The sequence below is a fragment of the Pelophylax lessonae genome (assembly GCF_965119305.1).
Source record: "Pelophylax lessonae genome assembly, chromosome: 9".
NCBI lineage: Eukaryota > Metazoa > Chordata > Amphibia > Anura > Ranidae > Pelophylax > Pelophylax lessonae.
The window spans coordinates 139661082-139683766 of NC_138776.1; the positions used below are offsets into that span (position 1 = coordinate 139661082).

A 22685-nucleotide genomic window follows, 5' to 3' on the forward strand; every position below is an offset into this window, starting at 1 on the left:
ATATCGGGCGTACTGTCGTGATCGCCTCTCGTAAGCTGTGTACTAACGATCAGATTATCGTCCGATCTTTTCACAAGCGTTTTTTTTCGCCCGATTTTCGGATCGTGTGTACGGGGCATAAGAGAGGGGAAGTTTTCCAATAGGGACACTAACTCTGGTGACACCCCGGTATTCCCTCACTTAGGAGGCATTTTCTCTCACCTCCTGTTTTGGCTAAGGGACATTTCCAATGGCACACAGATGGCATTTAACCCTCTCTTACTCTATGCAAAATATATTTAAAAAAAAAAAAGCTGCCTTTACTTACACTTTAATATGCATTTAGATGTATGCAGCAAATAAATAACAGTAATCAGAATGCAATTTTTTTGTGATCTTTTTAAAAATAAAGTGGAGCAATCAGTCAGTGGATAATTCCTTTGACAAACATGTTCTCACATGTTTGGTTATCACCTAAGATGATGTTCATATTACCGCTAAAAGTAAAAGCATGACAAACCCGTTTATATCCAAGATAACTTTTACCATAGTAAAAGTTCTACATTTTATTCAATGTTACACCAGAAATTGAAAGTTCTACCAATTTTGTGCATTTTGATCAGTAAAAAAGTCAAATACATGTGGTAGATAAAAATGTTAATTCTCAACTACTTCGAGATGCATTTTTTTTCCTGAAATAACAAGGCAGAAATTGATTTCCATATGTGTAAAATGATAATAGTCATGAAGAAAAACATTTTCTTTTTGGAAATATACAGCATGTAAGGCAAGAGGTTGCTCATTATTTAAACTAGAAATGACAGAGCACATTCTCTGTTTGGTAATGAAAACATTTTTCACAAGTCAGTAAAGTTATTACAAAAAAAAAAAGTTAATTTTTCCTTTTTTTTTTTTCCTTTACTCAGAAAAGTGCTTAATGCTCTTGTGACTTGCTGACAAAGGAGAATTCTAAAATGCAAGAGCTAGAAAATGGTGGAACTGTCTGTATGAGCAGTGATCATGCTAAGTATGCCATACGGGTTTTTAACCCCTCTCCTATTACAATTAGGCTCTGCAGGTGCAAACCTCATTCCCATTTTTAATAACCAGTGATTAATCAAGCAAAATATCAAAAATCCATCTTATTAAAAGGTCAGAGTATTCCTGTAGTTGATCCTGAATATTGTATATCATGTTGTTCTTCAGGCAGAGGTATAAATCAGGGATGATTGCAGGAATAACCGTTTGCTTGGAAAGATACATACGGATTGAAAAGCAGAAGTAATGGGAGATTTCAGGACATTATATCTACTGCTGCCTGCAGTCGGTAAATAGTCATCTCCTGAAAAGACTTTAGAAGGAATACAAAACTTAAACTGGGAGGATTGCCGCTCCGCAGTCTTCAGGTTCCGTGTAGTAAGAAGAGTTTGTGTCTGAGTGGTGGATTGCAAGAGCTTCTTTGCTCTCCAGATTTGGCTCAATTATTACAGTCTTCTCAAATATTTTCTTTTTACATGTTTCGGGACAGTTCTGCACATAGATGACTCTGTTGTAGGCTTTTAGTCTCTTCCATAACTGGATATACACTTTACATTGCACATACATAAACAAGAGTCCTCCAGTGAAGCCAATTGCTACCACGACTAATTTAGTCCAAAACGGCCATTCCAGGATACCTTTACAGACAGAAGAGACACAAAGTAAAAACATGCACTACACTTTTTTTTATGTTTTTAGAATAACAAGTAAATCCATATTACTACTAATCTTTTTAAAGCTATTTAAAGAAGGCAAACAAGCAATTACTAAAAGGCAAAGACAAACTCCTATTAAGCACTGTTATGCTATCAAAAGGATGGTACCCTAGGTGGAGGTTCACAGGGCGGTATATTACATACTGACAATTGTTTTGGCTGTTTTGGCAATTTTTTTACTATTAATTGAATGGCCACAGCCTTTACCAAAAAATATGGTTGCTTATTTGAACAGAGATGCCCCCCCCCCCCCACATACAGCTAAAACATTTCAAGATGAGGAGTAAAGGTTATCAATATGGAAGTGGAACAAGCTTGCCCATGCCAGGCACAATGTATCACTTCTGTATTCAGTGGTTTCTCGTGAAATGAAAGCAATAATCTTTCCAGAAATATATTTAGCTTTTTCTGTTTTTTATTTAAATATACAGTACACTTGTTCAGAATCCACCAAATTCTGCTGTATAGACAACAGCCCTGATACTGAAAGGTACTGCATTTTACAAAATATCAAAGAAGGGGGTGGTTAAGTTGGAATGGATGGGAAATCAAAAATTTTGAATGGTCACCACAGAAGGAATAGAGGAAAAATCTTCCAATGAGGACATCTGTTCTGATGATAATTGTCTAAGTATGGATTTCTTCAGAACTTTGTAGAGTTCTCCTACCACTACTTGTTTCTCTGGGAGAAGTACTAAAGTAGAATATCCCCCAATGGGATACAGACAAAACTCACAGGGGTTCCAATCATTCCCTACACTCTAAAACAAGAATGTAGCTTTATATATATCTAAATTTATATTATGAACAAAGTACCTTTTTAAACTCCAGGTATATCTTACTAATCTATATTTCATATTAGTGTCCCCTTTATGTCTTTGCAGTGCGCTACAATGTGTTATGCCAACACATGCCTGTGCACCAAAAACTATCCCTACCTTTTTACGGTTTGTTGCAGTGTGATGCATAAATGTCTTTATAGGTGTAAAGGGAGCCAAAATACTCTGGACCTGGAAGGGGAAGCAGTCATATCCTGGCTGACTTCAGGTTTTGTTGGCTCCTGGACTAGTTGTGATGTATACTGCTCACCACTATCAGGTATCTTCAGCAACATGGTGGCCAATCACAGTTGTGCAGGCTATAGTAAAGTCATGGTGAAGACCACATTGTTGTAATTTTTATAATATAGTGTTTATACTCTTCTATGCTCTTGAAACATTGAATATACAGTAAATCTAAGAAAATGTTGTTTACATGGTCCGGGATAACTGCTAACCCATTACCTGAGCTGTATCAGGTTCAGGTGTGGTCATTTTAACATAGAATTCAGAAGCCAGTCAGTCCAGGAAGCAGAGCACACTGAGTTCCAGTGAAAACAACAAAGCCTACCTAGTTATGGATTTGTGTCTTAAGATTATAGGTTGGCTATTACATCTAACAGCAAGAGAGTCGCAGAACAAGAGATCTGAATAATACTCCAGATGACCATGAAGAGGATTTGTATTCTGCATCATCTGCCTTTACAATAGAGCTAATGTGAAAATATGTAACTGAAAATTACAATAGTGCGCTAATTACAAACAACAAAATTGTCCGTGAATAACTAAATTGATTTGAAGAGGAGTCTATTCCATCTAGAAAAAAGGTGTTCCCAAACAAATACGTGCTGAACGAACTCTTGTGAAGTGATAGGTGAAGAGTTCGTTCAGCACGTATTTGTTTGGGAACACCTTTTTTCCAGATGGAATAGACTCCTCTTCAATCAATTTAGTTATTCACGGACAATTTTGTTTGTTTGATTATTTAGTAATTAGCGCACTATTGTAATTTTCAGTTACATATTTTCACATTATTCATCTATTTTTCACAGTGCTGCTTTTACACGTTCGCGCACCTTTTTTCATTTTTATTCAGTTTACAATAGAGCTGCAGTAGTACATGAAAAATAGCTACATAAAGGCTACTAAATGGGTCATATTGAGAGCTAACCTTTGCATGAAGCAAGACTGAGAATCAATACAAAAACAAGGGTATTGCATTCTAAAATACTAATACATAGAAATGTGTTTTGTGAAAACTGTGGTAAAACATCTGCAGCAAGCACAGTTGAAGTAAAAACACAACTCCAGTCAGAAAAAAAAAAATGTTTAACCACTTGAGTCCCAGCACCTTTAACCTATATAGTCCCCTAGTGTCCCAGTGATTTTTTTTCATGTTTTGGACATGAGACAGATTGTCTTACAATTGCTGCTATGTTTTGCAGTCAACCTAGCCAGTCTTGACATTTTGTTTGGGGGGACAGATAGTACTTTCTTTTGATATCATACTTTAAATAACATATTTTATTTTCTATTTAATCTAAGGATATTGGTGAATATTATGAAAAAAAGGTGATTTTCTGGTGATTCTGGCCACATAAAAATGTAAAATATAAGATACAGTGTTTTTTCTTTTTAGAAATAAATTTTTTTAATTGGTCTAAAATCAAATACCAAAGTTATGGGGTAAATACAGTATGTATGTTGTAGAAATAATGGTGTATATATTCAATTTTTTATGATGCTTTTTTCTCACACTTGATAACATAGGTCCTATCTTTGATTAAAAAGGGTTTCTTTCATTTTTTTGAGCAGTGTATTTTCAGAGTATAGCATCAAGTAAATTAGGCTCCTGGGATATCTGGTCAGTTAAGTAGCAGAGGGGTTGTTAATAGCAGAGGGGTTGAATTGATTAACAAAAGGTGCACTAGATGCACAAAAATGAACCGACATCCAAAACAGGAATGGTTTTACAGGTGGAGGCCACTGACTTTTTTTTCCTACTCATCTTTTCTGACTGTTTTGTTACATGTTTTGCATTTGGTTAGGGTCAGTGTCACTACTGGCAGTATGAGGCAATATCTGGCCCCTAAAAAGGTTGCACAGGCAGTTCAACTCCTCCAGGATGGCAGCCATTAGGTATTGGGATGAAATCCTTGGAACCTTCATCAGACCCTACGTTAGTGCAGCGGGTCCTGGGTTCCTCCTGGTGCACGACAATAACCGGCCTCATGTGGCGAGAGTATGCAGCCAGTTCCTGGAGGATGAAGGAATGGATACCAATGAATGACCCCCACGCTCGCCTGACCAAAAATCCAATAGAACACCTCTGAAACATTATTTTTTTCAGTCCATTTGATGCCGTCAGGTTGCACCTCAGACTTTTCATGAGCTCAGTGATGCCCTGGTCCAGATCTGGGAGGAAATACCCCAGGACACCATCCGTCATCTCATTAGAAGCATGCCCCAACATGCATACAAGCACATGGGGGCCATACAAACTACTAAGTACCATTTTGAGTTTCTGCAATGAAATTTCAGCAAAATGGATTAGCCTGCTGCATCATTTTTTTCACTTTGATTTTTAGGGTGTCTTTGAATTCAGACGTCTGTAAGTTGATAATATTTTTTTCCATCAAAAAGCGTGGCATCCTTTCATTCCTAACACATTACCCAGTCCATATCAGTATAGATATCCAGCACGATATTTTTCCCTATTAAGATCTGATGTGTTTTCAAAGTGTTCCTTTATTTTTTTTTTGAGCAGTATATATTGCATTTTTTGAACAGCAGTCTGAAATGTTGGACTGTTAATGTTTTGAACATTTGTAATTAATATATACTTTTTATATTGGGTTTACTTGAAATTAAAGCAAAGAAAACATTTCAAGTGGTTTTTTTATTTTTTCAGTTTCTTATGTATAGATAATGTGCAAAAAAAACAAACTTTATACTACTACTTCTATACAGAAGAACACAGTAGAATTAGGTCTAAATTAAATAGTATGAACATTGCAGGGCCCAGAAACAAGGGAGCACATTTTGTGGTAATAATTGAAAACTGGCATGTCTGTTTTTTTGGCACCAAACTGCACCTACAGGGGCTCAGGCATGGTATGACCCCATAAAATACCCCAAAAGTACTCTATTGGGAAAAGAAGAAGTTCAAGGTGTTTGAAAAATTGGGGTTCAAAGTCAAGTTATATCCCTTGTCAAACTGCAACTGGCAGCAAAATTAGGAAAAAAAATTTGATACAGAATTTTCAAGAAACTCACACTCTGGATGTGTTCAGGACTGTGCACCCTCATGGATGTCAGATTGAGAGCAGTGGCCATGTCCATACAGCAGTTGGGTACCAACTGACAGCAATGGGATTGCCTGCACAGGGATTCACAGAACATCTGTGCATCACAGTGCAGGAAAACATGGCCCTTACACAGAGTATGGAATTATACGCCTCACTATCTCTTATCTCACCAACCACTCTGAGGATTCAAGTGTTTAAATTATGTTTGATAGCATGGGGAAGGATTAGAACCTCTGTCTGTTTTTTTTTATGTCCTTGTCAACATCTGTAATATGTTGTTTTTTTTTGCTGGATGTCAGAGCAAAAACTGATCAGAAACTTCCTCAACCACAGAGACAACAATAAACCCAGTTTTCCTGGGAAAGGGTCAGAATCTCTGTTAAGTTTTGCTGCCAGGTTCCCCCACTCAGGAGATTTGCTCTCGCTTTCTGTTTAAAGACAAAACAGGAAGGATTTATTACTAATAAGATGTCATGGGGCCCTGTTTCTCATTTTACTAGGCCCTCAGAGGAACTAAGCTATGTGCATGGCAATTAACTCTAAGCACTTAGCCACCTTTAGGTTTATTCAATAAGACAAAAAGCAACACAATTGTTGATCTGACTTCATTAAATGGAAAACCGATTGGTTGGCTGTTCGCTCTGTTTTACTAAACAAACCTGCTTGGGAATTTCTCAGTGATTCCCTTATTCAGTCATAGCTATCTACTAGCTTAACTCACAAGCAAGCAGAGACTCATACATACCTGTGGTTTGGCCCAACTTGATCTCTTCAGCTGTTCGGTCAATAAGAACGTATAATGACCAGACAACACAGGTGATTGCAATGATGTGGAATGTTACAGAGCACATGATCTTCCTCCGTTCACTTGAGGTCATCTGCAGCTTTTCCCACTAGAAAAATAAGAAAGCTTTAAAGTTTCACAGGATCCTTAGGTTCAAGGCTTTACAAGATATATCGCAGCTGTGGTATTCCATAACTCCCATGACCCCCTGACTCTTGTACTTGGCTACTATAAAGTTTAGAGAGATTAAGGTCTTCCTAAAGTGGACCTTGCAGTACAAGCAAGGTCCACTTATTCAAAAAGGCCACCCTTTCCCCGCATTAGCAAATGCTATAATTACAAAAAAGTTAACATACATACCCTCCCATACAGCAGGGGGTTCGATCACCATCCACCTAAAAAAATCCTTGTGTATGCCCAGAGCCCAAATCTAACAAGATGACAGTCCTGAACAGTAGTGTGGCATCTTCTTATAAAATTTTGGGCTACTCAGTACTCTCTGGGATTTAAGGAAAGGATGGGGACATCACCCTTGCTTAAACATTGAAGGTAAGGTAATCTATTACGAGTGGGTGCTGGGTAAATAAATGGACTCTTCATTTTAAGTGAAATTTTCAGGCAAACAGCTACATACCCAATAGCGGTAATGACAGCTAAATACCCAATAGCTGTAATGACAGATTTCTTGAGGTAGTTTCCTTAGGAACGCCTAATTCGGGCAAACATTTGTGCGAATTTTGGTAAGATTACCGACACATGCAGCAAATTCAGGTAGTTCCTATCATTGGCACTTTAAAAACCTACCACTATGACAGTGACAAACTCTTAAAGAATTACCGCCAGTGCATAGATTAGGAAGCTGGCAATAATTTAGAGCAACTCTGAGCTGGAGTACAGAAGCTATGTTAGTACTCACAGCGAGCTGGGCTTATTCTGGGAGGCTGCCATATATGTGAGAGCTACCCACACAGGGCTGTATCCCCAGTCCCATTTAGCGGTCAAGCCAGGAAATTCCCTGGCAGAAAGCTAAATGTAAAAAAAGATGTTGTCATTACCTAAATATGACAATGCCTATATTTTGGAAATGACATGCCACTGGGTGGTTGCAGCCTGGTGGGGACCTGCGAGAGTAGTTCCCCGTCAAGTTAGCTTTACTTCTGATTGACTTTTAATTGACAGTGCACAGCAGTGTGTGGATTTGAAAGACACTATTGATTGGTCTACTGCTGTGCGCTGTAGACCAGGAGTAAAGTGGACCTGATGGGGAACCAGTATCTCAGTTCCCCATCAGGCTCTGCTCTCCCCTGTACAAAAATCCTTGGCCATACACCTGTCACTTTGACGGGCATAGTGACTGGGGAGGAAGGGGGTGGAAATAAGTGCACAGAGGAAGGAGTGTGTGAACCTCAATGCAAATACCAAAAGATTCATGTACCTGTCTCTGACAGGTACAAGAATCGTGCACAAGCACTGACCCTTTCGGTGCTGTGCTCTGATGGATCTCTGATGGAACTCTAAAGGGTCTTAACAAATAAATTCTCCTCTTTCCCGTCTTTGTTCTAGATTGTACATATTAAGTTCCTGAGAAATATATTTTGTCCCCCAGAACTTTCACCATTTCTTATTCACAATCCACACTGCACATTTAAGTAGGATGACTTCACTCTTTCCTGCACAAAATACAATGAAACTGCATTATCTCTCTGCTAATTCATGGTCAAATTAGCAGGTTGGTAACACAGGAAGCAGTAAAAGCTGAAACAGAAAACTGCCTGTGCTGGCTGGTAGAGAATTTATTTCAAAGAAAAGATTCAAAATCCCTTTGGAAAGCAAGTTCACATATATGCATATCAACTGTGCACTTAGCGGTTTGCCTGATAGTCAGCTTTAAAATAATAAATTAAAAAGGGACCCTTTATTAGTATGCAGATTGAAGATCGACTTAGCATGTCTGCTAAACCAAGGACAAACTCTAGAGAAAATCCATACAATTTTAAACTGGTACACACGTGTACAATTTAAGCATGCGTTTATAATGGGTCTACTTCTCCCCAACACCTATGACTTAAATTTAAGTCTGAGCTAAATGGCAATGGAAGCTATGAAAAACATTTGTTTAGCCTGGTGCTAAACTTCCCCAAAATAATTGTTACTTTGTCTGTTGGTAATACCATTGTTCTCTTCAATAACCTTTTGGGAAGTCCTAAAACATACATTTTACTACCACCAAAACATATTATTTTGGTTTTGGATAGAATGGGCAAAAGTTAACATTTTTTATTTTTTTCGTCTGTGGCCCTTTTGATGAGATTTTCCCTCCCCTTCTGGCCCAGTGACACCCGTGTTAGGGTATTAGGGGGGTAAGAGTGTCACTAAGAATGAAGGTACAGACCGCAATACAACAATTTTCAAAAGTTCAGACCCTTCTCCATTCGAATAAGCTATGTTTTTGTTTTTCTGTGTGACCTATTGAAGAGATTTCCCATCACATCCTGTTCTAACAGGAAGTGAGAGGAAATCTCCCAAAAGGACACAAAGTTATAAAATCTTGACATGGGTGGTGCCTTTTTTCTATTCTATCCAAAACAAAACATTTTGGCTAAAGTTGGGTTTAAAGAATATAGTTGCTATTTTGTGATTTTTCTATGAAATGTAGTACCAGAAAAATACTACAGCTATCTCAACAGCTTGAAAATTCAAATTTTTATTATGGTTGCATTTGCATGGGCAATGAGCCACGGTATGAATCCCAGCGGAGAGAATCTACTGATTCCTGCTGCTGGGATTGACAGCCTTGTGCAAATTGCCAAGTCTGTGCACTGCCATGTAGATTCCTGCCACTGGGATTCGCACTGTGGCTAAACACCTGTGTGAAGGCAGCCTTAGTCCATTTTTGTTTCTACTGAATGTTTTTGCTATGTTGTAAAACAGGATGTATATTGAAAATTGGTGTTAATTTTGTTTCCTGTACACTTAAAGCTGAACTCCAGGCAAACCGCTAAATATACAGATGAAATACATATATCGAAGTTGTTTTGGCAAAGGATTTGTGTATCTGTCCAACCAGTCCTGAGAATTACACAGATCACTCTCAACTTCAGGTCTCCTTTCCACCCTCACCGTGATTGGATAGTGAGAGAAAAGCAATAAACGGATGAGCTCATCTCTGCTCTCCCTTTCTATCAGAATTTTCTTTGCCCTTCAACAAACCCAGATGGCTCCTTGTGCTGCTTTTTCCTTTCCCTTGCTGTGCTTTATGGTGCAGGGACTCAGAAGGCTGATGCCAAGTCAAATTTAGGTACTTACAGGGTTTTCATTTAAAATATACATTCAATGATGTATAATAAAGAATAGATTATAGGTTTTTCATTTCTGCCTGGAGTTTAGCTTTAGACATCGACAGTTTTTTTATTTACTTCTGTCAACAGAGAGGGCCATATACTAATCTAAATTTGACCAGTCCCTGCAGACCAGGGTGAATTTTGAGGAGTCTATGTCCAGCTTTAATGGTATTGTAAAGGCAGAAGTTTTTTTTTTTTTTATCTTAATGCATTCTATGCATTAAAATAAAAAAAACAAAAAACCTTCTGTGTGCAGCAGCCCTCCTAATACTTATCTGAGCCCAACTTTATCCAGACATGTTGCAGGAGTTTCTCAGCTGCCCGGGACTCCCCTCCTCATTGGCTGAGACAGCAGCTTGGCACATATGTCAATCAAAGTCAGTCAGCCAATCAGAGGGGGCGGGGGCGTTGCTCCGTGTCTGAATGAGCACAGGGAGCGGTGATTTAGCTCAGGTGCCCCACAGCAAGCTGCTGGGGGAGAGCCACACAGGCAGGAAAGCAGAAGAGGGACCCGAGAAGAGGATCCGGGCCACTCTGTGCAAAACCACTGCACAGAACAGGTAAGTATAACATGTTTGGTATTACAAAAAATAAAACGAGACTTTACAATCACTTTAAGCCTAGTACGTACTATTTTTTTTTTTTTTTCGATCAACCTAGCAGGGCTGAATTAAAAAAAACGGACAGTTTCGGAGCTGCTGTGCTATTGCGTTCTGACAGGGGGACAGCCCCCAGCCAGAACAGCCCGTCCGTGAGAGCACTGACCGGGAGTCAGTCAGCAGACCTTATTCGGCCATGCCCCTTCGAAAAAAGCCAGCTGAACGGCCAGCTTCTGTCCGACCAGCTGCAGTACATGGGCCAAATGATGGCCGGTTTCTACTGAACCAGCTGATGGGGAGGAGGACCCTCACCTTGCCAACATCCAAAATTACAATAGAAAATGGAGTGAAACTAAACTAGCCGACATTCGGCTGGTGTGTACTAGGCTTTGGACCAAAGGCTGTCAATAGCGACTGTATTATTAACTCTTCCAGTAGGAGACCTTTATACCTTTATTCTCCTTCTTTCGCCTTCTGCAAAAAAACAAATCACACTTACTTTTCTTAAAGGCTTTAATTTGGTTTCCATAATAAACTCAAACTTGCAAAGTTCACAGCATCGTGTATCGGAGCTCTTGATCCATTGCTGGAGGCAAGCCTGGTGCACAAAGTGAAGACTTCCTGTACAGTGACAGGGTGTTATCAGAGGGCTTTCATCATCACCTTCACAGTGACATATCCTGAATTAAAAATAAGACACTCAGTGTAAAGGATTCTGTGGTAATGCTGTCGTTTTTCCAAGCCATGCCAGTGCAATAGAAATGTAAATATAAAAATAAAACATTTGCCCCCTCACCTTTTGCTATGGGGAATCTAACATTTTGGAATTCACCTTACTTTTTGCCTCTCTGATAATAGTTACTAGAACAAATAATTGGATGATTCTTCCCGGCATGAACACAGACCGCTATAAGAACTAGACAAAGGGTGCAACTATTCACTACTTTATTCAAAACACAAGTCTTAGAGAATAAGTTTCTAGACTATAAGGCAACATTTAGAGGGTGAAGATAAGTTATCTGTTTTTAATGTTGAGGGTGCAATGTGGTAGAATTAACATCGAATCATATCTTTATTTTCTTTGGGTACTAAGAACGATGTTTTGCATATTTCACCAGCATTAAATATATTAAACAATAGACCATTCTAGTGTTCTATATATTTATACCAAGAGATGTTCTTTTCTTATGGTTTCTACTTTTACAAAGACATTATTTCATATGTTCTCTGCCTTACAATATGATAAGCAATAACATTTGCCACAAAGACCATTATTTTCAGCAATGAGAGCCAATGAGACTTGAAAACAGTCACAATGCTGAAAATAAAGATTATTATGGCAGATAGCACGTATTATAGCTTAGTTACCGCATTCAATAGTTAAAGGATATCTAAACCTGGGAACAGTCATCCCCAAATTCCTTTCCCTTTTCCCCACTGACACCAAGGTCTGAAGGACAGCTGACCACCTAAGGTCTGAAAGAACGTGAATTGGCCTAATGTTTAGAAAGTTTGAATACGCTGTCTTAGATGTGGTGGCTGCATTCGTTTTAATTTCTCAGGATAATTTCAATTTCAGTAAAGACACATAATACCTATTGATCTTGCCAGAAATGCAGTCTTTGTTAGTTCCTGTAAGCTTTACTGAAGGTATAAAGTTATCTTCCCTCCAAGTTATCGTCTGTAGACTACCAATTTTAAATTGCCCCATGTAATAGAGATGAAGAGAGGAGGAATTGTTTGTAATTCATATTAGGAGAGCAGGATAATCTTTGCCTATGTTCCTGTTTAAGCTGGTGCCATACCCATGACCCCAGGTTTCCCGTTTCAGGGTTGCTCCTCTCTCTTGCAACATTTTATGGAGCACATGCACCCTTGCATGCAGGGATTAGAATTGTGTTTCCCTAAATTGTGTGCATCAACAGAAATACACAGCCCCATAGCTTAGGGTGGCAAGGCAATCTCCCCTACTCTTCCTGCACTGTCCTCTGTTAACTCTTTCCTAGTAAGACCAGAAGATTAGGGAAGCAGCACTGTAAGAGCAGGAACCAGCAGCACTGAAAGTTGTAAATTTTCCTAAAGAATGTTAATGGTATTGTGCTCAATTATAAACTAAAAACATGGAGGGTTTAATACTACTTTAAGCTACACATAATTCATCCTCCTTCGAATTCCCATTCTAAAAAGTTACAAAGTGCTGATCAGTGTGTTCTGGTGGGGTGGCAGTCCCCCTGTGAGAACACAATAGCCCAGCGGGGGAGATCGCTGTACTAATATCGCTTGTGTTAGGACGGTGATCTCTCGATGGGTTGAATGAAAAGAAAACTTCTAGTGTGTACCCAGCTTTATATTACCATTTTACATTTACATGTGTAGTTAACTACATTGTATTGTTTTAGGTTAGTTAAAAAAGGCTACAGCATACTCTTAGCTAGTTTAAAGGTGGGTACACACTGGCTGAATATTGTCTGTTCTCTGTTTAAGCGGCTGACATTTGGCCAGTGTGTACAGCAGCCTGTCCGGCTTCTGTTGAATGGGCATGCTGGAAAACCAGCAGCCGATTGGCATCAGATCAGCGGTGGCAGTCAATGGCTGCAAGTGGGGACCTGTGTGTTCCTGCGAGGGGGGGCTGTCCCCCTGTCAAAATACAATAGCTCAGCATGGAGACCGCTGTACTAACATTGCATGGTTAGTACAGCCAGCTCCTCCTTTACAGGCATTAGGAAAAAAATAAAAATAGAACAAGTCTACAAAAAGGCTGCCGCTACAGTTAACTGTTGGTGCCAGTTACTTTGATTTTAAACCACAAAAGTACTAAAAAATACTACTCTTTAATCTAGACAAGTTTGAATGGTATTAAGAATTATTTTATTTTATCCAAGTTGTATTTTTAAATGTATCAAAACCCAATAACAATATAGTAATATATTGCAGCCCACCAGTCCTCAGATGTGATACTGCATTCGTTTTCTTTTTGCTTTTTCACCTGGTGATCCTGCCAGTAACACTCCCAGTTCTAGGGTGCAATTTAATTACTGTATCATATGGAGAAGTAGAGTTGTCATCCCAGGGCAGGAAGAGTGGTCTTAAAAAGTTATCAACTCTTCTCAGTTCATTGCTAGGTCTTTAACATGGAGGGAGGTGATCGAAAGTTTACAGCAGTGAACTGGACAGCGATGATAGCAATGCTTAAGATTACGCTGCACAGTATGCAGAAACATACAAGTTCACTGGATTTCTAGCAGGATCAACAGATTTTTTTTAAATGTATCAAACAGGCAGTAAAATACTTTTAGGGCTCTTTGACATCTGGAGTAAGGTTTACTGCCCTAAGAAAAGCAGTCCACTTTTCGGAGAGCAGTATAGCACCAGCCAGCAGGGGTTCAGGAGGTGCTACTGCTCCCGCTTAAAGACTTTATTTATTTTTTTCATTTTCAAATGGCAATTTTACATTGCAGGACTGCACTGCAACTGTAAGCCAAGGGTTTGGCTTGCGGTGCAGCCCCATTGATCTCAATGGGCAAGTTTGACAGGTACTGCAGGCCAAGTTTTAAAATGCCAAGGCCACAAAGCAAAGTATTGCTGCTGTAGCATTTGCACAGTCATGTTAGACTGTAATGTTAGCATTCTGATGGGTAGCTGGGGGCTATAAGGGCTATTGTAAGGGATTTTCAGACACTTTAAGGTTACACACTCTCAATAGGAAACCTGTACGGATACACTTTTAGGCTTGTAATTTCTAATCTTTGTTTGAATATGCGGATTGCCTGGTTATCAAGCTGATCTGATTCAGGTAGGCTGAATGTCTGAACTCCAGACCTGCATACTTGTTTAGGTTCAATGACTCAAACTATTGAAGCCATTGGATCAGCATGCCAGCCAGACAACTAGCATTTATGAAAATAAAATGTCAGTGCAAGTGCAGCCTCCACGTTTCTCTAAGATCAGGTTGCAGAAATAGATAAAACACAGTTTATAGGTAATGGTACATGAAGCATAACATTTCTAGCATAGATAGTTGTAAATATCTGCAAACAAATATTGACAACTGAAAAATATGGTTTTGTTGTGAGCAATCCAGAAGTAATCTGAATATCTGTCAAATAACTTCTCTTTCATATGAGTGAATTTAAAATGAATATATGGAGTAAAGGGGAGATCAAGCAGCAAATGGAAACGATTCAGCCCTGTAGCAGATCTCTATTCAATAGCGCACATTCAAAATAGACATCTTAAAACCATATTATAAAGGTTCGTCTTGATATCCCCATTTATGCCTGATATTCAGATCAAGAGAGATTTAAATATTTCTATTATATCCCTTTAAGGGCTTGTGGTAACAGCCATTTAAAAAGCCATCCAAGCCCCTCCTACAGCGATTTCAGAGCTGAGCCGCCCCTCACCTGCTATTGATTTCCACAAACAGGGCTTCTCTGTGTGCACATGTGCATGCTTCCTTTCAACACCCTGAACACAGCACAACGCAGGTGGGGCTCAGGCGGCCTCTTAAAAGTCCATCTACATAACCCTAAAGAAAACAGCTTGCAGCAAATTTCTAAATATCTTCTAAATGCTACAAAGATGCAGTCCCAAAAAAAGAGGCCAAACATTTGACAGCTGCTTCCCTCTACCCGCATGATCAGCACAGTCTAAAGTATGTCCTTCCAACTGAGAAAAGACCCAAAGGGCAACATTTCAGCTAATGTGTTGGCTACTATCGGATTTCACCAACAGGTAGTCAAGCAGGAGTTGCTTGGGAATTGTGTGCATCCGGAAAAATGTCAACCTGGAAAAGTTAAGGGGAGAAACTAGGAGTCTATTTTAAATTTAGCCAGAAAAGATCCTTCAAAAAATCCAAATGAACTACCATCGTCCATATGTAAAATACAAATATGATCTTGATGTACTTTTAAGCAATGCAGTGTAGGCATTGCCAATTAAAGGTTGTGATATTTTTGGGATTCAAAGAGTAACTATTTTAAAACATACTTTTTTAGCTTGAAATATCAAGCAACTTTACAAATATAATCTACAACCTTTTCCCGTGCTTTGAGAACTGTCATCAATGGCCAGACCACTCTGTTTTTACTCAACCTGCCCATGCCTGCACCATACTACAGAGAAGGAGGGATACCATGAAAATAATATGCTCTAGATATAGGTTTTATTAAAAGTCTTTAATTCCAGGGGCCATCAATAATAAGTTCCAAGCTACAATGCAGTAATATATTCAGAGGAACTCCGAAACACCTCGAAGCAGTCAGCCCAGATGTAAGTTTATCTAAGCCCTGCCCATTTATCCATCACGTGATTCTAGACAGCCAATTGTGGAAAGCAGAATGCCTGCTTGTCCCGGTCTAGGAAACAGTGCTCTCTACATAGTAACTTATTTAGGGACTGGCTGCTTCTAGCAGTTTGTGGTCTCAAATGACAGCAGAAAAAAAATCATCATTGGTGGCTCATAGAATAAAATACAAATAATTAGAAATGTGTGTGGAGCAAATGTTTCCTTGTCCTCACTCCTTATTTGCAGTCACCCTACAGACACAGACTACCTAGATGTTCACAGTAACCTGGGTAGTGATGACCGCTCTTAAAGAACAGGGAAATAACAGAGAGATGTAATAGGTTGTGCTTGGACACATTAGAAAATCCAATTTGTTTTCATTATACAAAACTATGCAAAAAATGGAGATGGGCAAAGCTATGATACCAAGAACAAAAAATGCACAGATGTAACTATGGTAGTACATGTTAGCTAACATTCAGCAATTTATTCCCATCTGATGCCAATGATTCAGTATGACTTTGTTTGGGACTGCATCTTGGATAAGAATGTGGAGAGTGGCTCCTCTGTAAACCGACCTGCATAAATCCCCAGATGCCGACACAGGGGAAGCGGGGGGAAGCTTTTTTGAGGGGGAAGGACATTCAAGGTCGCTGTCCTCAACTGAACACAGCGGAGCTCTTGATTCATGTGGATCTTCTTTGACTGGGACATAGTCATCAAACACATCATCATCCCCCATATCGTCAGAACAAAAGTCGGTGCTTCCCAAAAGCATACTAGAGGAGGTACCAGCATGTAGACTTCTAGAATAGGCATCGTGCTCTTGGAACATGTGCAAGCTATGAGCACTTGAAGTAGGGGAAAAGGAAAATAAGTAGTGCAACAAAGTTTTGCTTTTTGAGGATTCACTGTCTGCCTTATCGTCCATAAGAGGTATGCATACAGATCCAAGGCTAGCATCCAGACTAGGAATATGCAATGGATTAGATGAGAGGGAGTGACCACAAATGACATTAGAGCTGTTTAAAGCAACAGGGCTAGGAATATTTGTTCCTTTTTCTAGAAACTGAAATTTGTTCTTTGAAAAATGATGATCTTCCACAGACAGCAATTTCCCCTCTGAGCTAGTTCTTTCCACAAAATCACACTTTCTGGCTGAATCCACTGCTTTCTGGTCCACATCATTCAGCGATTTTGAGAACGGAAAGGCAGATTTGGCCTTACAAGGCTTGATGATGTTGCCACAGCTCCTTGTATTGGCAGGGTCCTTCGTGGAACCATCTTGACAAATTATTGTCACAGTGACCCCTGGTGATCTAGAACTCTGGAATTTGGGGTTTTTCAACACAACAGCAGACTGCACTGGACTTTGATGACAACATTCAGAAAATACAGCACTGGAACTGCATGCAGAACAGTGAAAAAAGCATAGAAAGTAAAAAACGAAATGGCAAGAGAAGATTATTGTGTTAAAACATGACAGAAAAAACACAGAGACAACATGGTATGGAACAGGATGGACAACACATAACTAACTCTACCCACGTGGTGTTTTTTTATATACACGGTTTAAATTCAATTTTCTACTTTTTTTTTTTTTTTAAGGATAGTACAAATATTAACCAAGCTTTAGTACCTGCAAATATCTTGACTTGAGGGAGTCACTGATGTCCGAGGAAAGCTATTTGGTGCAGTAACTGAAGTTGGGCTTCCTGCCTGAAAAATTGTAAAGAAACCAAATTTAAAACAGGATTTTTTTATTCTCTACATTAAAAAAGCCTTATATAGAAAGTGATATTCTGAAGGCATAAGCTTCATTGTTTCTTCAGCTTTGCAAAGTAAAAGCAAAAACATTGTGTTATGTTCAAATATAAAAGGCAAGGCCCTTCCCATTGTATGTGAAAGGAAACTTAATATACAGTATATCTAGGTAAGACAGCCAAGACTTTTTAGTCTGATGTTCATGTAATATGCAATATTACAATCTTTCACCCAGAACCCCCTATGTGTCTGGGCAAAATCAAACATGGCACCTCAAAAATACACCGCGCACAGAGAATACACATGTACATGCAAAGCCGATATATAATATGTATGAAGGAAATCCATCAGCTGTTTTTTTTGGAAGGTGCAAGTTCCAAGGCCATTATCCTCATCCTTGCCTCACCACTCAGTGACTTATTGAGCATACATGCAGCCTGTGAAGTTTTGGGACAATTTCAGGTTGTGACCCACCAAGCAGTAAAGGATAAAGATGACGGTCCAAAAATAAGCACCTTCAAAATTAAGTCAGTAGTGGCAGCCTCTATATTGTTATCCTGAAAGATTCCTTTTCTTGTAAGTATAATGGAAAAGTTCTCTTTAAGGCTAAAGTTCAGATATATATAAACCACAAATGAATGGCCAGATGACAAGCAAATGAGCTGCAAGTTTGGAAATGACTTGCTAAGTGATTGCTAGACTTGCCAGGCTTCACAAGTTTGTTTCACAATTGCAGCAAGTCCACATTGCATGAATGACTCCAGATCAACTTTCTAAAGCAAACATTCTGAAAGTCTGCTTCAGTTATGTTGTGCAATAGTCATTCCCACCGCAGGGGTCACTGGGACTTGCAGAGCTCTTGTTGTAGGCTCACCACTCCAACTCTTGCTAGAGACTTGCCATGCAAATTTGCTACAAATTGGAAAAGTGTCAACTAGAACTTGTGCTTCAAGTGCTCTGCAAGTGTACAACTTGGCAGTGAAAATGTGCAGCAAGTTAACAAGACTTACAGACTTACAATTCAAAACTGCCACAATTGTGTGGCAAGTTATCCTTGCTATGTGGGTGTAGCTTTGCATTTACTACTAAATCATTACATATTTTTCCAAATACAACTAATGTACGCACATGAATTCGAGCAGAGTGAGCAGAAGTGATGACCTCATTGGCCAGTAGACTGGAGGAAGGAAGTCACCAGTGTAATCCTTACTAGGGACAGGGAAAGTAGTCACCTGCCTGTCTGGGGCAAAGATGTATCCCCACCCTCCTATAATGAAATGCTCCCTACCTAAGCATCCTATCATCACAGCAAATTGTCGTAACATTGAGGGGCAGGAGGTGAACCTAGCCCAGTGCAAAACCCAATTTTGAGAAAAGTCCTATTTACATAGGCTTCTTTTTAAGTGGTAAATCAGGGAGGAACACGGAAAAGCCCTGGAGCTTAATGTGACTCCAATTCAACACCTTATATTAGAGATGCACTGATACCAGTTTTGTAAGACCGAGTACTGAGTTTTTCAAGTACTTACCGATACCCATTTTTAATTTGACCAGTGCGACTACTTCAGCGTGATTTAGTAGCCAGAGATGCACTGTAAGCTCGGGTTCACACCAGTGGGCTTTAAATTGTGCTACTTCAGTCCTATTTTAAAATCACAGATCAGTGCGATTTAGACCTCCGAATGAATTGCGGCTTGCAACTTCATTTAACAGAAGTCAATGGAGGTATCGGTTTTAGTATCAGAGAATTTGCATGAGTACTAGATGCTTAGTATCGGCACCAATAGAGGTATCGGTGCAACGCTACTATATATGATAGTTGTGCATTAAACTTAAGAAAAAAAAAAAACACTACTTCACGTTTAATATTTAAATAAAACATACAGTACCCCATACAAAAACAAAAACGCCAGACCCGCCGAAGGCAATTTCTTAGTGGCTGCTTTGGCTTCTACACTTTATTCTGAACATTGTTGTACTGCCTGAGCTTGCAGATATTTTGACTGTCTCAGGTTGGAACTGTCCTAATCCCCACGAAGAAAAGAGTAGGGGTTCACAAGTGCAGGACTATGCTTGGTATTAATAAACATCCATGTTTCATTATTGTAATGGAACATAGTACCAGCATACAGCATTAAAAAGGTAAACAGGTTCTGTGGACAAGAGATAAACCTGGTGGAGAAAGAACAGAGAAGTGAGACAGTTTCCATTTCTGCTGGCACAGCTCTCAAAGAATGTCAATGAGAATTTAGAACTCACAAGATTTTGCATTTCTAATCAAGCTATTCATTCAGCTTTAAGATCTCTTTTTTACTCTTTATTAAAATGATGCGGTCTTGCACTGGCTTGATTTCAACATAAAATTTAAGAAAATATTTTCTGCCTGCTGACTCAATAAAAGTGAAGCTTCCTAGTACATCGGATATCCAATGACAACACCAAGTTCAAAACAATAGATCTGCTCCCTAAAAAAGACAATAATAATGATTTTAAGTAAAATATACCCTTGTGAAAATGTGATTTTAAACAGACAGTTAACCCAATAATGTCCATCTATATATATATATATATATAGTAGAGAACTGTGAAAGTGTCACTATCCCAATATATGCAGAACAATAAAATACCCATTTGGATCATCATGTAGCCTATGTCTAAGGTCTTCAGCAGCCCCATTTTTGTGCTGCCACCATATATGTGTATAAGCCATTCTTTTGACCATTTACACTATATTTTTTATCTTGATGTACAATAAAATGTATAGTTTTTTATTTTTATAATTGTGTCTTTAGAGATTTTGTCTAATGGGCCCAAAAAAGTCCCTTCCCATTGGAGGGTATTCTTTTGTTCTGTAAAAATGCAGTAGGTACTGGGCAGATCTAGAGGACCTAATTATTGAGGAACTCCCAACACAGAAACCTGGTCACTGCAGCCTTCGTGAAAAAAAAAAGGTTGTGATGTTCAGTCCAACAATAACTGCCCACAACTGAAATATTACTTTTGTGTGGATTTAGCATTTGAACAGGATTTGTCACTTTTCAGTTATCTTGCTGATCAACCTGTTTCCCTTTCCACACAAGAAAGTTTAAATGACCATCCACTCAATGGCTGGTCTACAGTAGCAATTTTAGATGATCCCTTCTCTGTACATTGTTTTACACAAATTGTCCTTTCGATGTCCCTAATCCATCCTAGCTAGGCCACCTTCCCCACTCCCCAACTGTATGTTGCTTAATTTAGGAGCAATTAAGAGGTTGATCATGAGTTACCGTTAGCAGCTAAACTGATGGCGACTGAAATGAAGACTGATAAAGTCAAGGTATATAAAGGATGTCCTAAAATGAACACCAAAAGCCAGACCTTCACACGAGTCAAGCCAACTAGTCCATGGAGAGAGGAAGCTCTGTAAACAGCCATCTCTGGCAATTGCAAAATGTCCTAACTAGCAACAAGCTGACTGATGAATAATTTACAGCACAAGAGCATTCTTCAGAAAAAAAGAAATGCTGTTATATTGTTTCTTTCATAATGGTGACAGAATTCCTGCAAAAAAAAGATATCATAAAAAATGTATTATATCTGGTACTACTTTTTTTCTAGCTAGAGCTAAAACTCCATTGCTTGCAGCATTTATGACTTATCACTATGTAGCGTACAAAAGATATGAACTTGTTCAGTAAATCAGCATGTTTACTCGACTCTCCGTCAAAGCCAAACCCAGACAGGGATTCACAGCTTCTTTTAATGTTAGGAGACAAGCAAATCGAGCAAGCAGAGTGACTCAGGACTGTATGTTAATGGGTTGTCATGGCAACGTATGATTTTAGTGAGGGCGGGAGCATGCAGCTATTTTTTTCCCCCTTTTTGACGGCTCTGGTATTCAGTTCTACCAACTGATGATTTTCTCCAGCATTTGCCAATATTGAATGTGCTAATTTTATTAAATGTCAAGACACAGTTTTTAGGTTACCATGCAAAAGATCACACTGCTCTTTTGTTGTTTCAAAGAACATTGTGTTCAAAATATATTTAAATTAAAAAAAAAAAAAAAAGGGTACCGTGTTATTTCAAATACAATAGCACAGAACTTGCTATGGTCTTATTTGCTAGTTTCATAAAGCTTTGTTTTGACCAATTTGCCAACGTTAAACTGGACCTTTTTAGCATGTCTAGCTCTAGCCATAAACATTATCTTAATTACAACATTCAGTAGAGGTTGTGAAAGCCATTGAAAGCATAACTGTGCCTGACACAAATTGAATGGCTGCAAGGTTATGAACAGTGCTAGAGGTTTAAAGTAAACATCTTTATTCCATCTTTAAGCCAAATGAATTCTTATTCACTGGAATATACTACCTAAACATTTAACAAACCACTCAACATAATGACCATTGCAGCAAATGTGCATCTATAAAAAAGGTGGAAAAATGTGTGGTCAAGGTCATAAAACCAAATACTCAATACATTTATTCTGCTAGTTTTTGCTAAGAGGCTCCTAGCATTAAAAAAAAAAAAAAAGCAAAAAATGATTCCCTTAACAGAACTCCAAACACAGAACTAAACAGTGCTAGTTCATACTTTTGTGGATTAGAGCGTTGAATGCCATTGAATTGTATTGCACTGCATTTCTATTGAACTCCATTTACCGTGTGTTTTGATAGAACCATATCAAAGATGCTGAATGCAGGATATGTTTTAGCACAACATAAGTACAGTGGTGTGAATGGCCTTTAAATCAAACCTATGCTTTGCTCATTCAAGTTTGCATTAATCCTCTCCACCCCCTGGTTCCTAGCAGCTAATACTTATACTTGGCCTTTGCTTCCCTGCCATTCCATTCAGTGACCGGAGGTTAAGGAAATACCCAGTACTTCCAGACATGGAGGAGCATGTGACAATTGGCATGGTCACACAGTTATAGAAGCCCTGTGCGGGCAACAACTCTGGCAGTTTATAGCTTACACAAGGTTTTCCTTTGATTACTGGCAGCTGAATGAAGCACCATGGTAGAGAAAGAAAGGCAAGTATGTGTATGCATCTGTGGTGGTCTA

The 22685-nt window shown here is 38.9% G+C and overlaps 1 protein-coding gene across 5 annotated transcripts in view; it reads right to left on the reverse strand.

Annotated features, from left to right (window-relative positions):
- Positions 1 to 502: 502 nt before the first annotated feature.
- Positions 503 to 22685, reverse strand: part of MARCHF8 (membrane associated ring-CH-type finger 8) — a 363845-nt gene continuing 341662 nt past the window's right edge. For 3 of the 5 annotated variants that reach the window (XM_082268178.1, XM_082268179.1, XM_082268180.1), the window contains 5 exons: positions 17510 to 17589; positions 16449 to 17276; positions 11083 to 11263; positions 6605 to 6752; positions 503 to 1655 (listed from right to left, as the gene is read on the reverse strand). In XM_082268178.1, the coding sequence (XP_082124304.1) occupies positions 1351 to 1655; positions 6605 to 6752; positions 11083 to 11263; positions 16449 to 17276; positions 17510 to 17589 (1542 nt within the window). In that variant the 3' untranslated portion in view covers positions 503 to 1350. The remainder of the gene's footprint in view (positions 1656 to 6604; positions 6753 to 11082; positions 11264 to 16448; positions 17277 to 17509; positions 17590 to 22685) is intronic. The other 2 variants (XM_082268181.1, XM_082268182.1) reach the window with 1 other exon arrangement.